This window comes from Panthera leo, chromosome F2, assembly GCF_018350215.1.
Source record: "Panthera leo isolate Ple1 chromosome F2, P.leo_Ple1_pat1.1, whole genome shotgun sequence".
Taxonomy (NCBI): Eukaryota; Metazoa; Chordata; class Mammalia; order Carnivora; family Felidae; genus Panthera; species Panthera leo.
The window spans coordinates 45817779-45833249 of record NC_056695.1 but is presented as its reverse complement, the minus strand read 5'-3'; the positions used below and the strand labels follow the sequence as shown (position 1 = coordinate 45833249).

The 15471-nt window shown below is 36.9% G+C and overlaps 1 protein-coding gene across 1 annotated transcript in view; it reads right to left on the bottom strand.

Annotated features, from left to right (window-relative positions):
- Positions 1-15471, bottom strand: part of VPS13B (vacuolar protein sorting 13 homolog B) — a 795867-nt gene that overhangs the window by 54098 nt on the left and 726298 nt on the right. The window contains 1 exon segment of the mRNA XM_042923372.1: positions 5511-5666. Within this exon segment, the coding sequence (XP_042779306.1) occupies positions 5511-5666 (156 nt within the window).

Sequence of the window (15471 nt, the reverse complement as noted above, 5' to 3'; positions counted from 1 at the left end):
TATTCCTAGATACTCTGCCATAATAATCTTTTAAAACAATGTTTTCTCAGTAACAAACACAGAAGTCAACTGGACCATGAGTCCTAAGTTAGCAGGCAAGCTTTTCTTTAGCATATGCTAGGGGTTACCAGGCACTCATGGTTAAGTCTTATGAGGCCTTAGCGTTGCCTAACTTTAAGTAAACACGTGAAAGCTCTGAGGCAGTATTCAATTTTGTTCTTACTCTTGGTGTGCCCAGGCCTGGCAATGTATGCACACTGCTCTTGCTTCAGAACCTTTGGGCCCCATGAGATTTAGGAGAGAATTTTGCTGTCTCTCACAGAAACCACAGAATCTCTGCAACCATCTGGGACTCACTTTGTTTAAAGACAAAGATCCTCTTGGTGGGTTTTTATAGTTTCATTTTCAACTATAAAGCCTGTTAAATAGGCTTTCAAATTTGATAAAAAGAAAACCCTTAAAAGTGGCCAGGGAGGGAAGGCTACTTAGATGAAGGGGAATCCAAAATGGCTACTCCTCAGAGCGGTGTTCTTCACGGCTGCTCCCACGCAGGGTTCAGCGAGAGCCATGTCTGCTTTTCTTCAACGTGGCAACACTTACAATACCTTTATTTTGAAAATTATGGTTAAAATTTCAAGATTAATTTATCAGTTGAAGACAGCTACTTAATTTTTTTTAATGTAGGGTTTCTCTTTAATACACATTTCCAGGTTTCACACTAATTCTCCTCTTTCCCCAAAGCCACAAAGACGTGTATTGAAGATTTCCACATGTGATTTTACTTAGCAGGTTTCAGAACTCTTATTAGATCAGTGCCAAGAAGAATAGTGATATTAAAGAATAACTCCAGAACACCAGATGCACTGGAAAATGATATCTTAACCATGATTAAAAGTGTATGTATAAAGATACAAATATATATACATACATACATATGTACATTTAAGTTTTTAAAGTGGTAAAGTTTTCCTCAATGAGGGGATGGGAAAGGTGGGAGCCAATATGTGTACAGGGGTAGCTGCGTAATGTACAAAGTTCTTGAGAAATTTTGTATGTGGTCAGTTTTCATTCAACTGGAGAAATGAGAGGGTTATAAGAAAGGTAGGGTACAACCAAATGGCATTGTTCAAATGCGCACTAGCCAATTCTCCATCATCCAGGGGCATGTTAATGCAGTTAAGGTACATCAGGGAGCTGCACACACTCACCTCCCCAAATGGAGCTTGGTAATTAGGCAGCTGCAGTTTATTTCCCAGCCCAGGTGGGACAGAAGGAACGAGGCCAATATGCGAGAGAGGAAGGAATTCGTGAAGTTCTTCTGAAACCTTGATTCCTATCTGCCTTCCCAACCTGGCTAATTGAGGAAATCCTGTGTCTCTGATGTACCTTAACTGGAGCTAATCTGAATTTTGGTTGATCTACCCTGACAATAAAAAATTAAATCCAACTGAAAGACTAGACAGACTTTTCACAACTTTGACATATGCAGCGGTTGTTTTGAAGTTGGTGGCCTGCTGAACCTTTCAGCATTACCTGGGTTCAGTACAAACCATTTTCCATTTGCTTCATTCTAGGTTGAACAAACTGCTCTTTCTGTGTTCCACTTTCCATTATTTTGCTAAGTTTTTTAAATGGCCCTAATTTAGAGCCCAGTCTCATTTGGCTATGACAATAAATTCTAAAACTCAAAATATAAATTTTGTGTGTATGTGCCTTCTATGACAATGGGAATGGAAAATGGACCTCCAGTTCCTGCGGGGCAAGATGACACTTCTTTCAAAAAGGTACATGCAACGGGAAGGTGGCTTCTGCTTCCATTACTGGTTTCTGAAGAGTCCTTTCCTAGTTGGCTAGATTCTTCTTCTTCTTAATAACAGCATTTATTATAGAATACAAGCAGAGAAAAGTGTGAGAGGGACTGCTACAGAAAATAATTATGAAACATTCAATGGTACAAATAACATTTGGAAATCCTGAAATGTGATTTGCACCAGATGCCTTAAAGATCTGTATATTTGACATCAACAGAGAGAATGATGAAAAGGATTCCTTAAACTTCTAATGAATGGAAAAATGTTTGTTAGTCTAAAACTAACAAACTATTTTTGCTAATAGTTTGGAAAACTCAGAAAATCAGCAGAAGGTTGGGACGAATATATATACTTAGTTATTTGAAGGACTAATGTGGCCCTAACAAGAATCCGGTGACACAAAACAATGAATTTTGGTTAAAGAATAAAGTATATCTTTTCAGTCTGGGAAGATGTATCAAGCACCCCAAAAACATTCACATTTTTGCTCAGGTAATTAAGTTTTATAGCAAATTATTTTCAGGACAGACACAGACATTTGGACATACATATGTATACACAAAGATATTCATTTAAGGATTTATTATGGCAACAAATTGCAAATTATCTAAAAGTGCAGTAACAAGGGGATGGGTGTCTAAATGGGTTTCAACATAACACAGGGCAAATTACTATGCAACCATTAAAAAGATAGTTCAGGAATTTCAGATAACATGAGAAGATAAGCATCATATAATGTTAAGTGAAAAAAACAAGTTGAAAAACTAATTACAATCAGATCTCAAGTTAGTAAAAAAAAAATATCTGCATAGAAAAAAACAGTAGGAAAAAATACACTGAAGTATTTACCTTTGGGTGGCAAAAGTATGGGTAATTTTCTTTTCTACCTTAGGCTTTCCTGTGTTTTCAGAAATATATGAAAAACAGTTAACATAAAAATAACCACAAGAAACTCATATTTATTGGGTGCTTTCTTTTACAAGGGGTATACGGAGGCACAGAAAGGTTAAGAAATTTGCCTAAGGTATCAGGTAATAAATAGTAAGGCTGAGAAATCTTTTATTATCAGGGGAAAAAAAGGTAGGTAACATTTTGTGAAAATTTTCAAAAAAGGTACTTTTCATGGCCAACTTTTTTGACTTACGGTTTATTGTTGAGAAGTGTAATATCTGCTCGGGAACACTGTATATATTAATTTATCCCTGAAATTTAATATTATTCCTTAAAGATACATAATATCTATGCAAGAAGGAGGCACTATTTTAACACAACAAAGTCCATTTACTGTTACTCATGCCTGGGAATATTTCATAATTATGCCTATAATTTACTGAGTTATGACAGTGGGCCAGGCACTACCGTAAGCACTTCACATATACAAACTCATTTAATTCCCACTAACTTTGTGACAAAGGCACAATCACTCTCCCCATTTCACAGATCAAGAAACTGATCAAAGAGGTTAAATAACTTGCTGAACGTCACACAGCCAGCAAGGGGATACAGCCAGACTGGCTATGATGTTAACCACCAGGATACACCATGAGAACCACTTCTCATGGGGTGGAGTGACCCCACCATTCCACTAACTGGTCACTGTTCTAGCAACCACAGGCAAAAGAGGTGAATGAATTGGGGAAGTTTAGACCACAGCAATGGCCATCAAAGTGGGAGCCCTGTAGCAGTATCATCAGAATTTGTTAGAAAAACAAATTATCACGTCACACCCAAGACCTACTGAATCTGGAACTCTGAGGGTGGGACCTAGCATCTTCATTTTAATAAGCCTTCTGGGTGATTCTGACGTACATGCAAGTTTGAGAACCAGTGGCCTAACGAAAAGGGAACTAAGAGGAAAGAATCATCCTAGCTTCCCTTATGTTTCCAAAGGGCTTAATACAGGGGAGATACAACTTACAGAGTCCTCACCACAAGTGGTGTACCCCTCACAAGTTCTGATGAATGGTATAAACTGGCCAAATGGTGAGAGATTTTGGCTTGAAACTGGGAAAGAGCTTCCTGTATAGCTGGAGGTAACCAACTACGGAAAGGGCTACCATGTGAGAAAAGGAGCCTTGTATCATGTGGAGTGTTCAAACGGATGCTGAGTGACCATTTCTCAGGCACACTGGTGAATGGGAAGGTGTATAAGGAATTTCTGAAAGAGCATGAGTGACAGAATCAGAAAACCAGAACGTACTCATTGGGCAGGTATCTGTTGAGCACATATCCAAGTAAGAGAGTCCTGAAGCCAGATGACAGTCAGAGACACGTCTTGTTCTTACGACTTTCTAGCTCAAAGCTCATACTGGCTAGGCTGCTTCCATCAGGAGCCCCAGGAAGACCCATCTGTCCCATACTCCTATCTTTAGGTTATACTGTCTACTTGGACTGGCCTCTCTTAATCCAAATTCTACATGTTTTCCAAAGCCCAACTCGAGTCATATCTTCTTAGTGAAACCTCTAAGAGTCCTTCACACTTACTGTCGGTTGTGTACATTGTTGGGTTTATACAAACTTGCAATTTAAGAGTGAAGCCTGTGTCGCATACTGTCTTCCATTTTACTCTGTTCCACTGCAGGCAGTCACCGACTACTTGAAGAATGGTCAGTTCATTGGGAAAACGCTTCTGCTATATTCTTTTCACTCCTGTTGCCCACAATAATGAGAACATGAAGTCCAGCTCCCTGATTAGGTGCAGACCAAGGACGTACATGGTACGGGTCCTACTGTTCACCTCACCAGTTGCTTCCTGTCTGCCAAGTACGGGCAATGGCGGAGCCCATGTTGCCTGCTAAGGAAAGCTCCCCTTTTCCTTGTCCAGAGGCTGGGGGGCTGTTTCTATCATGTCCTCTGTTCACATAAGCTCTGGATAGACTGTTACAATCCAGATGCTGATGTATATGTTAAAACTCTTATGACAAATCCAGTTATTATGTGTGCAGTGAAGCCAGTTTTCAGATTTTAATACTTCCTTTTTTTCTTTCTACTCTTGTCATATGTGCCATGCTTGAAAAACATCTTTTAAAAACCACATTTTCACATCTTAAGAACACAAAAAAAGTGTCAGATACTTTTTTTCCCCTTTGCAGTCTTAGAACTTCAAAAACAGCCAAAAGGAAGTTTTATAAAATACGTAAAAATATGTGCTGAGAGCTGAGGTTTTATATGCCAAGAGTTAGACTGTAGTGAATTTTTACTGCAGTTAATATTAACTCCTAGGAAAAGAAAGCTTGCTGGAGACCCCGGCCCACTCTGTCATGAGAGGTATCACAACACTTTCTCAAAGATTACCCTTACATGTATGAGAACCAACTCCTGGTTATCTACCTTTGGATTATCCAGAGTCCCCAACACCCTGTCCTTCTTCTCCTTCTTAATAAAGGCCTTTTGGCCATTTCACAGCTCATTAGCACCTCTACCAGAAGGTAGGTGGTGACAGAGAGAAGAGGTGAAACTAAAATCAGTAAATTTTACTGCTCGTTAGCAGCTCTTGTAAAAGATGTGAGACAAAGGGTTTGAAGCCATCATCATCCTCAGGATCATCAAGAAACTTGTGCACAGTAGTAGTAGGCAGAACTAGACATACCACTGGGATTTTGTTTTATTATTTAATTATTTTCATTTCTTTAAGTTTCCCTTCCACTAATTACATCAAATAATTAAGAGCTGTCTGGGCCATGAACACAAGGAACTTACCTGCTTTTGCACTCCATTGAGTTGCTGAACCTTGATGATGAGTGAAGCAGTTCGACCCTTGTACTGAATAGTCCTAATAAAAGTCCCGGCATGGTCCACACTGAAGGGCTCTGACCAGCGCCAGTTGCCCCAGCCTTCAATACAGATGTGTAACAGCTGGAGAGAAAAACAATAATCATCATAATGCCAAAAGTGCCAACAAAAATCTAGTCCTAAAATGAAAGTCTCGTTGCTGGAAAACCTTCCTATTTGTAATATTTAGCATCTGTTTTCTTTCTAACCTGCATTATTCATCCACTTCCAGCTTATTCAACCAGGCTAAGAATAGCAAATATGCCACAGAGAGTCAATGTGGTTTTCCAGATCACATTTTGAACCTTCTTAAAAATAATTGTCCTATCAAACGGTAAAAGGCCTGTTGAACATTTGAGAAAAGACCATTTCGATCATCTGGAGGACAAGAAGGTTGAAATGTAAGATCAAAGAACATTGGTCTTGGCTGATAGTTTATTCCTTCTTATGGCTAGACAGTAATTAAAGCAAAATTTCATTTGTGGCATTATTTTTGACCCTAAATTGCCATTCTTTATTTTTGCTTTTGATGAAGAACAAAATGGCAATTTGAGGAAGCAGTTCATTCAATATACTGTTTTTATGAGATCACATATATCAAATTAGAACTACCTTCAACATTTTTAAAGTATGAGAAAATGTCTTTGTTCTATTTTTTTTCTAGTGTGTATTTGTTGTCAGTTTTACCAAATGAGTCTCCTGATTCATTCATATTTATTCATTCACATTCATATTTATTCATATAGTACTGCCACTTTTGGTAATATTTAGATTTCTTTCATGATCATCAAATATTTTCTATTTCTACTTCTACTTACTAAATGCGGCTAAGAAAATCAGTTTAACTGAACAAGTATTCCAAAACAATATAACAATTACTGCTTCTTTAGGATACAATGAAGATAAACAATGTTCTATACAATTACTAAGGATAAGGAAATACAACTGACATTCTAGGAAAAACATTTATATGACATAAAAACTCACTATTTTCTTTCATCTCATACATGATTTTTTATTAAAAATCTTTAATGTTTTATTTTTTGAGAGAGAGAGAGAGACTATGAATGAGTAGGGGATGGGCAGAGAGAGAGGGAGACACAGAATCTGAAGCAGGCTCCAGAGCTGTCAGCACAGGCCCAACGTGGGGCTTGAACTCACGAGCTACGAGATCATGACCTCAGCTGATGTCGGACACTTAACCAACTGAGCCACCCAGGTGCCCCAATATATATAATTCTTTAAAAGAATGAACCCAAGGCTAATCATATGAAACATTTTCCAAACTAACAGAACGAATAAAACTTTAAAAATATTGTATAAAAGCTATCATAATAGACCCTTAAAATGAATACATTAATAAGAATTTACATGGGAATTATTATAACAAAAGCTTTTTGATGGAAAGATTATTTTTTAGTTTCAGCATTAGAAGGATCCTTAGAAAGTGCTTAAATTAAAAAATTTCCCAAGGTACTAGTTATCAGAATATGATTTTGGTGGAAAGTTAAGGGAGGGTTTTTTCTTTTTTTTTTTTTGGTCTTTAAGTACCTTACTAAAATATTTTTTAAAAACCTCCTAACTCATCTCCCTCCTTTTAATATGGTCCCACTCCAGCTCTTCCTCCATACAACTGCCAGTGACCCTGTGAAATCAAGAAGCTACCATTCAGATGATTTCTAAAGAAGAAAGCTAACAGCTCAAAGAAAGCAAGAAAGCAAGAAAACAAGAAAGCAAGAAAGCAAGAAAGCAAGAAAACAAGCAAGCAAGCAAGAAAGAAAGAAAGAAAGAAAAAGAGAAAGAAAGACAAAGAAAGAAAAGAAAAAAAAAAAGAAAAGGAAAGAAAAGAAAAGAAAAAAGAAAAGAAAAAAAAATCCTGGACGGCAAATACCTTTAGGGAAAATTTGGTCTTACATACACTCTACAACATAAAAGTACCAGAGTTATCTTTGATCTTTAAATATTAGTTACAGAGAGAAAAAAAGAAAAACAATAGTGGTGTTTGGAACCATTTCAGTTTTTTTGTAGCACCAATTGGGAATAAGAGCTCAGGGCACACACAAAACTAAAAGAAACAAGAGAGTTGTTTTCTTTGGAGAGACTAGTAGCTGGAAATGACAAAAAAATAATGAGGCAAGGTACTTAAGGTCAAGCTTGACGATATTTTTCCTGAAAATTCCACAGCCTCTGAAGAGAGGCTTAATGTACACAATGTAATTTTAATTGGAGAGTGTTCACATTTGCATATGAGCTCAGTTTTAGGTAGCCGCTCACTCTGTCTACACAGCTTTTACTGAGTGTCACCAAGGAATATGCTGTCAGGTTTCGCTTGGCAGCTATTTGTTCTCAAAATGTTGGTGCAGATATTTTCTTTGAATTATGAGAATCCAGATACGTTTGGATTTAATTCACACAGAAAAGCTGGGTGGGGGAAAACATAACAGCTCTCCCCATATGCATCACCAGTAGAATATTTGTAATGTTTGGTCTGCTGTTAAAAACATCTAAATAGCTATTAAACACATATACTTTATTAAGAAAGAAATTACATTCCTAAGAGAGAAAATCTACAAAAAGGAAATGAGAAGGCCCAGCACTATTTTGGTCCTCCTTCCCATGAGGGACTGATCCAGACACGAGACAGCCGTTCTGAGTGAGACTCCTGGGCATCAGGTGAGTGGGGCGTGTTCTGTTCTTTTTGAACCAAATGATTAAATTTCACTGCTATAGGTACTGAACTCTCCGTTTAATAATAAATACTCATAGGTCAATTTTTATTTCTATACTGAAGGAACAATAAACCAGGCATAAAAATTTGCAATCTGTGTTCGACTACTTGATCCTAATAACATTTCATTTGATCATTCACCCAATGCATTTTTTTTTAACTTGGTTACTATAAGGAAGGTGATATGCTAGCCCCTATGGAGGAAGTAAGGAGGACGAGCTGTGTTCTTTGTCCTGCGAAAAGCTTATGATCTTATAGGTAAAATAAAGCATGCACAAACAAATAACAGGAAGCATTAGGGGAGGAACAAAATGGTACAGGAATCTAGAGAAAGGAGGGCTTGCTCTAGGCTGCTATGATAAGGAGAACCTCATGGAGCAGTTGGGTCTCAGAGTTACCACAGGATTTCAACTGGCAAAGATGAAGGTTCCTTTCTGGGCCAAAGGGACAATGTGAGATGTGAAAGTCAGAAGGTATGCTTGGGGGCAAAATAATAGTCTTGACTGGCTAGAGCAAAGGGAACATGAAAAACAGGAGTGAGGCACAAGGTCGGAGAGGCAGATGTAGATTGCGGCTAGCACTGATGTACTAAGTGAGGAATTTGTGCTTTATTGAAGAATGAGCCTTTTGAATGAAGCCTTCTGTATAGGGGAGCAGTGTGTTGAAAGAAGGGTAAGAGTGGAGTGTGGAGGTAGGAGGGCAATGGTCAGGAGGAGAGGCAAGGTGGGCCAGAAACATGAAAACCTGAGAAAGATGAAGCAACGGCCTTAGCAAAAAAATCACTATCCTTTATGGCCTGGAGCCCATGGTATTTTTATGTTCTCTTATCAACTTGGAAATTTTCTTTCCCCTCTTTCCTATTACATTTCCCTTACTGACTCACTTCCCCTACCATCTTTTCTATTCAGGCTTTTCATTCTTTTTGGCCTACTTAGCTAGTGTCTAATACTTTCCATTGGGGAAGAAGTCAAAATAGGAACAATTCTTGTTTAAACTTCTCAATGGGAACTGCAACTAAGCAATAAGGCAGGTTGTACAGTGGCCACACTTGTTGGAAGGTCCCAAGAGACTACATTTTCTTTTCATCCAGCAGACCCTGCCCCCACTCCTTCCCAGGGCTGTACTGGCAGCCAGACTAAATTCATAGTTTTTCCACTGAAGACCTCAAATGGGAGCATATACAGCCTTCTGTTCATTTTTTTTTCAATACAAAATAAAAATTAAAACTGAATTACTGATCAGGGGTTTGGGGTCAGCTCTCAGGACCACCCACAGTAACCTCCAAAGGGAGAATTCCTGAATCAGTTACAGAGGAAAGAAAAACAGGATGAAATATAGGAACAGAGGGTACACCAAGGAAGGGAAAGAAAAGGGCAAGACGAAATTTTAAAAATTATATCTTAAATATAAATGAAGGTACTGGATACTTGTCTGTGAACTTTATTTATTTTATTTTATTTTATTTTATTTTATTTTATTTTATTTTATTTTATTTTATTTTATTTTAATTTTTACTTATTTTTTTAGAGAGAGAGAGAGCAAGTGGAGAGAGGGGCAGGGGCAGAGGCAAAGAGAATCTTAAGTAGGCTCCATGCTCAGTGTGGACCCTGATGCGGGGCTTAATCCCATGACCTTGGGATCATGCATGACCTGAGCCAAAATCAAGAGTCAGATGCTCAACCAAATGAGCCACCCAGGCACCCCTCACGACTCATTTTAAAACTGTTATCGAGATAATTTCTACCTAAGACAAAAAATTTGTCTTCAGATTCACTTATACTTTTTTTTGCATTTTATAGTAATATACTGTACAGTAATATGTAATATTCTAAAAAGAAACTGAAAATCGAAAATAACTTCAAAAATTTTCCCAATCCATTATATTCTTTGTAGAAATTTTAGGAGTTCTAAAAAATTAACATTCAATCCAAGTGAAATAAACCTTTCAATATATGTATACATTAATACATATATTAAAGCTTAGGCATCATGTATATTTTTTAAACTTCTAAACTTATCACTATATCCCAAGAGCCTAGTGCACAGTAGGCATTCAATAGATATTTAATAAATGAGTGGGGATTATTGAAAAATAACCCAAAATAGACATTAAAAATTTTTAGTGGTGATACTTGTGTACAAAATATCATAAAATTGAGTATTAAATCAAAATGTTTAGAAATTCCTATTTTTTAATTTTTCCTTTTGTCTATACATTTTTAAACATTTTAATTCCAGTGTAGTTAACATACGGTGTTATATTTGTTTCAGGCATACAATATAGTGATTCAACAAGTCTGTGTATTATTTGGTGCTCACCAAGATAAGTACACTCTTAAAAACTTCCTATTTTTTGAATGACCTTTCAACACAGGAGATTTGCCTTATGTGGATAACGATACTAGATTAAACTACAAATCAATATAACCCCTCAGATCCATAATTCAGATACTGCAATATTGATATTAAAGCATAAAGTAGATCTCAGATGATATAGTGAACATTATGAGTGCAAATTAAGTTATTTTTTAAAATTCTTGTCTATCTAAAATAATATCTGGAAAGCTACAGATCAAATAACAGAGATCAAAGTTTAAGTGCTTGTTTGAAACGTACAAGTAGAACTGATAGTATATTTCACACCAATAAAATAACCTCACAATAAATTGAAATATGCTGCTCGTTATTGTTTTTTAAGGCAGTTAAATTTCAGGAGGTTCAGAGTATCTGACATAATGCTAAAAAACCAAGTGGAAACATTTCTAGATAATGGCTAATGCTTGGTGTCACCCTGATTCAATACTGGAAATCTCAGCACTCTATACACTCTTTTACATTTATTTATAGAACACAATCTCACAAGTAAGGAATGAGGAAAGCGGAAATAAATCATATTGATTTATTTTCTAGTGGATAACTTGGACTCTTTGATGCAGTGCATTTTGGAAGAAAAAGGAAAAAGAAAAAGAAAGCTTTCCAAATCGATAGTCCAGGAGGTGATATAACGGAGGCTCCACTGTCTTCACACAAGTGTTGGGTAGTTTGCTCTTCCATAAAATATGAGTGCTTGTAGGTTTTCCCTCATGAATGAACTCAAAGAAAGCCACAAACACTGTGTAATCAGCCTAAAACAGCCCTTTACAAAAAAGGGAAACCTGGCATACTCACAAAATGTCCATTAGAATATAGGTTGCAGTGGGAGGGAAATCCTCGTCAAAAATCTTAGTTTTAGATACGGACTCATCAATTCTACATAGGAATTTATCATAAGGTAGTAATTATTCATATGTGCAAAGATTAACCTAGATGTAATTTATTCCAGTATTGCTTTAATAATGAAAATTATGCATTAGTAGGAAATTGATCAAATAAAATATCGTAAAAACAATAAAAGCTATCATTTGTTAGACACATACTATGTACCAAGCACTGGGTTAAGTGCTTTTTATAGATTTGCTCACTTATTCCTTAAAATAATCTTACAAAGTAGATACTTCTGTTTCATTTTACAGACGAAAAGCAAACTGAGTTCCAGAGACGCTGAATAGCTGCTCAGGGCCACAGTGCTGGGGAGGGCAAGGGACAAGATTTGAACTCAGGTACGTTTACTCAGAGTAAGGTGTGCTTAACCATACCTATATTGTAGAATCCTCTCAAGCTGCTGAAGAAAAAAAACACAGCATGCAAACACATTAGCACTATTAGTTAGCAACAGATTAACTGAAAAAAAGCACATTACAAAAAGATACTTGCAATATACATTCTGGTTTTGTAAAATGAAGAAAAAGTATATATGCCTATTTCTAGGGGAGAAAATGGCTAGAAATATGCCAGAATGCTAACTGTGGTTATCTTGGGGTTGTGGGATTATGTGTTTTAAGTTTTCCTTTGTGTGCTTTGTGTGCTCTTATGTAATTTCCAAATTTCATACTATAAATATGTATTATTTTGCAATCAGATAAACATTAATGTTATTAAAAAAGAAAAATGTCTAATAGAAAGCATACAGGGCCTGCATTTTAAGGACTAAGAAATGACATATTTCTATTTTAAAAACTCAAATTCAGCTTCCTGCGTGAAATCTCCCCGTCTGTCCTAGGCAGTATCGCAGCTTTCCCATTTGCACTGCCGGCACTTTGCTAAAAGGGTGACATGGTGTTCGGCTCATCTCTGTAGCCTCAGAGTTCCTCCCATAGGGTCTGGCTTGCTCTCGTACTTATTCAGATGATCCTTGGAGCAGTTTAATGTACTTATTTGAGCTTTATTTCCTAGAGCAATAGGTTTTTGGTTTTTTTTTTTTTTCAGTTTAGCAAATATTTTTAGGATCTACATCTATTAAATGTTTACCATAAGCCAATGAACTGTACTACACATGGTGGATATAGAGAGGAATGAGACGCATTACGTGCACTGAAAATTCTCACAATATAGTGGAAGAAACAGATATTTAACAAGAAAAATTATGCTGCACAATTTTATGAGAGGAAGGAAAAGCTGTTGTAGGACTCCAGGGGTATTCTGCTGGAGAGTTAAAAGACTGACTGGAGGACATATTTAGTTACCCAAAGAAATAACATGAAAAAAGACATGCTGAAGTAGAGTAAATAAAAGATAAACAGGACTATCATTTCTGATAAACAAAAGCAGGCGACAGCCTCACTCGGAGTGGCTCTTTCTGTACAAAATTAATGTCTACAAGGCACACTGCATTACGAACAAGGACAAGTCATAAAAGTAGCAAGCTATAGCTTCAAACCATTTGTGCAAACAACTTCTTGTCATATTCTTGTCAATGTAATTTGGAAAATTAACTTTATAGTATGAACTCATCAGCTTACATTCCTCTAATAGCTTTGGTCCTAACCCGAATAGAACCACTGAGTTTTGATCCTGGAAAGGAAAGAGTCCTACGAGAATAAAAACCATTGGTTTAGGAGGCCAGATCTTGCTCTCGTGCAGCCAAGAGGCATATTTGTAGGTTCTGCGGGACAAGGAGACATGAGGGTTGGGAAGTCCTGCCCATGAGAGAGTGGTACAGAAAGGGAGGCCGAAGAGGCAGTGAACTGTTAGGTCACAACTGCCACTTTTCCTCAGGGCATCAGTCATCAGGCAACAGCAGGGACTAAAGCCACAGAGACACTGATATAAAGTAACCGACAGTTCCTTGGGCTGTTTGATATCATGCTATTCACTGTCTCCCTAGTCTTTCTGTGTCTATACAGAGATAGGAGCTCCCAGGGAAAAACAGATTGTAGCAGTACTCCACTGTATTTTAGGAGAGGTCATCACAAGACAAACATTATGGAGGAAGAAAGAGTCAGGAAAAACAAACAACAAAAACAGCTGTGAACAAGGGAAATTGTAGTTTCTCATAAATTTTGACAATTTGAAGTATCAGAGAAGCATGAAAAGATGCAGGAGAAGCTGTTACCTCTGTATGTAGGACATGCCAACTAGAAAATGGGAAGTGAGACAGGAATATACTTAATCACTCTGGCTTGTTGCTGGGAGTGAGAAGAGAAAGTTCACCATTCCTTGAGTGATAACACAGTCTAACCAAGGACAATCCATAGACTATAATCACCAACAGTGAAAATAAGCCATGAGACCTGTGAAAAAATACTACAAAGGAAACAGAATATCATCTTAAAAAGTGAGGGGAAGAAGACACTAGTTACCATAAACACCCTGCTGCAGAATTTAGGGAAAAAAAAAATCAGGACAGTTTTTGGTTTTCTTTAAACTGTTAAAAAATACATGATTTCTGGAAAACTGTAGAAAACCACTGAGAGGAAAGAACAGTCTGGTATGAGGGTAAAATGAATATGATATAAAAAGGAGATTAGATAAAACAATAAATGCAAGGAGGGGCGCCTGGGTGGCTCAGTCGGTTAAGTGGCTGACTTCAGCTTAGGTCATGATCTCGCGGTTCGTGGGTTCGAGCCCCGCATCGAGCTTTGTGCTGACAGCTCAGAGACTGGAGCCTGCTTTGGATTCTGTGTCTCCCTCTCTCTCTCTGCCCCTCCCCTGCCTGTGCTCTGTCTCTCTCTAAAATAAATAAACAACAACAAAAAAAAATAAATGCAAGGAAACTAAAAAATGCATTTATAGAGTAACAATCTACACTGATGGAAGTAGAGCAAGTATGAATAACTACTAGGGAAGAAAAATTTGAAAACCTTTACGGTTATACACAAAGCAAAAGGACAAATACATAAAGGAATAGGAGAGAAAATGTCACAGCTACGAAAGAAAAACAAAATATACCTAATTAATATAAAGAAGACATGTCTATCACATATTGTATTGATAAGTCTTCATAGCTTTAAAACAGTGCATTGTGCCCTTCTATCACACAGTTTGAGTTTCCGTGGGTCATGTGTCAGGTGTCACACATCTCTAGCAAACATTAAGGCTTAATCCGTGTTTCGACATATCTATAATCAAGCCATAGAATCTTATTAAAATTAAAAGAGATTCATATTTTGTAAGCATCTATAAACAGAAATCTAAATTCAAAAATTTATTTACAGTTTTTCACTGTTCAGACATCAGTCTTTGTTCTGTTTCTGGCTAAAATTTATATACTTAGAGAAAAATAAGTTAAAAAAGAAGAGTAGGATGAATAGTTATGATACATTGGACATATTCATTGTCTACAAAACAATGGGATGCTTAATGTGTATTCTCTGCTAAAAAATGGTCTAAATCTAGGGGCACCTGGGTGGCTCAGTCAATTAAGTGACCAACTTCAGCTCAGGTAATGAATTCTCAGTTTGTGGGTTAGAGCCCTGTATCAGGCTCTGTGCTGACAGCTCAGAGCCTGAAGCCTGCTTCAGATTCTGTGTCTCCTTCTCTCTGTGCCCCTGCCCCGCTCACACTGTGTCTCTCAAAAATGAATAAACGTTAAAAAAAAATTATTAAAAAAATGATCTAAATCTAAATTATCTAAATTAGGGAAAATAATATACTTGAAAAATTTTGCAAAAAGATTTCATGAGCAAATTCTCTCATATATTAAAAAAATAATTTATGCATAAATTTTGGGGACATATTAATCATGAAATAAGATATAAATACGTACAGTAAAAAAAGTATGAAATGATATACAGGCTTGTTTTGAAGAGGTTATTTCAGGAGCAGCTGGGTGGCTCAGTCGGT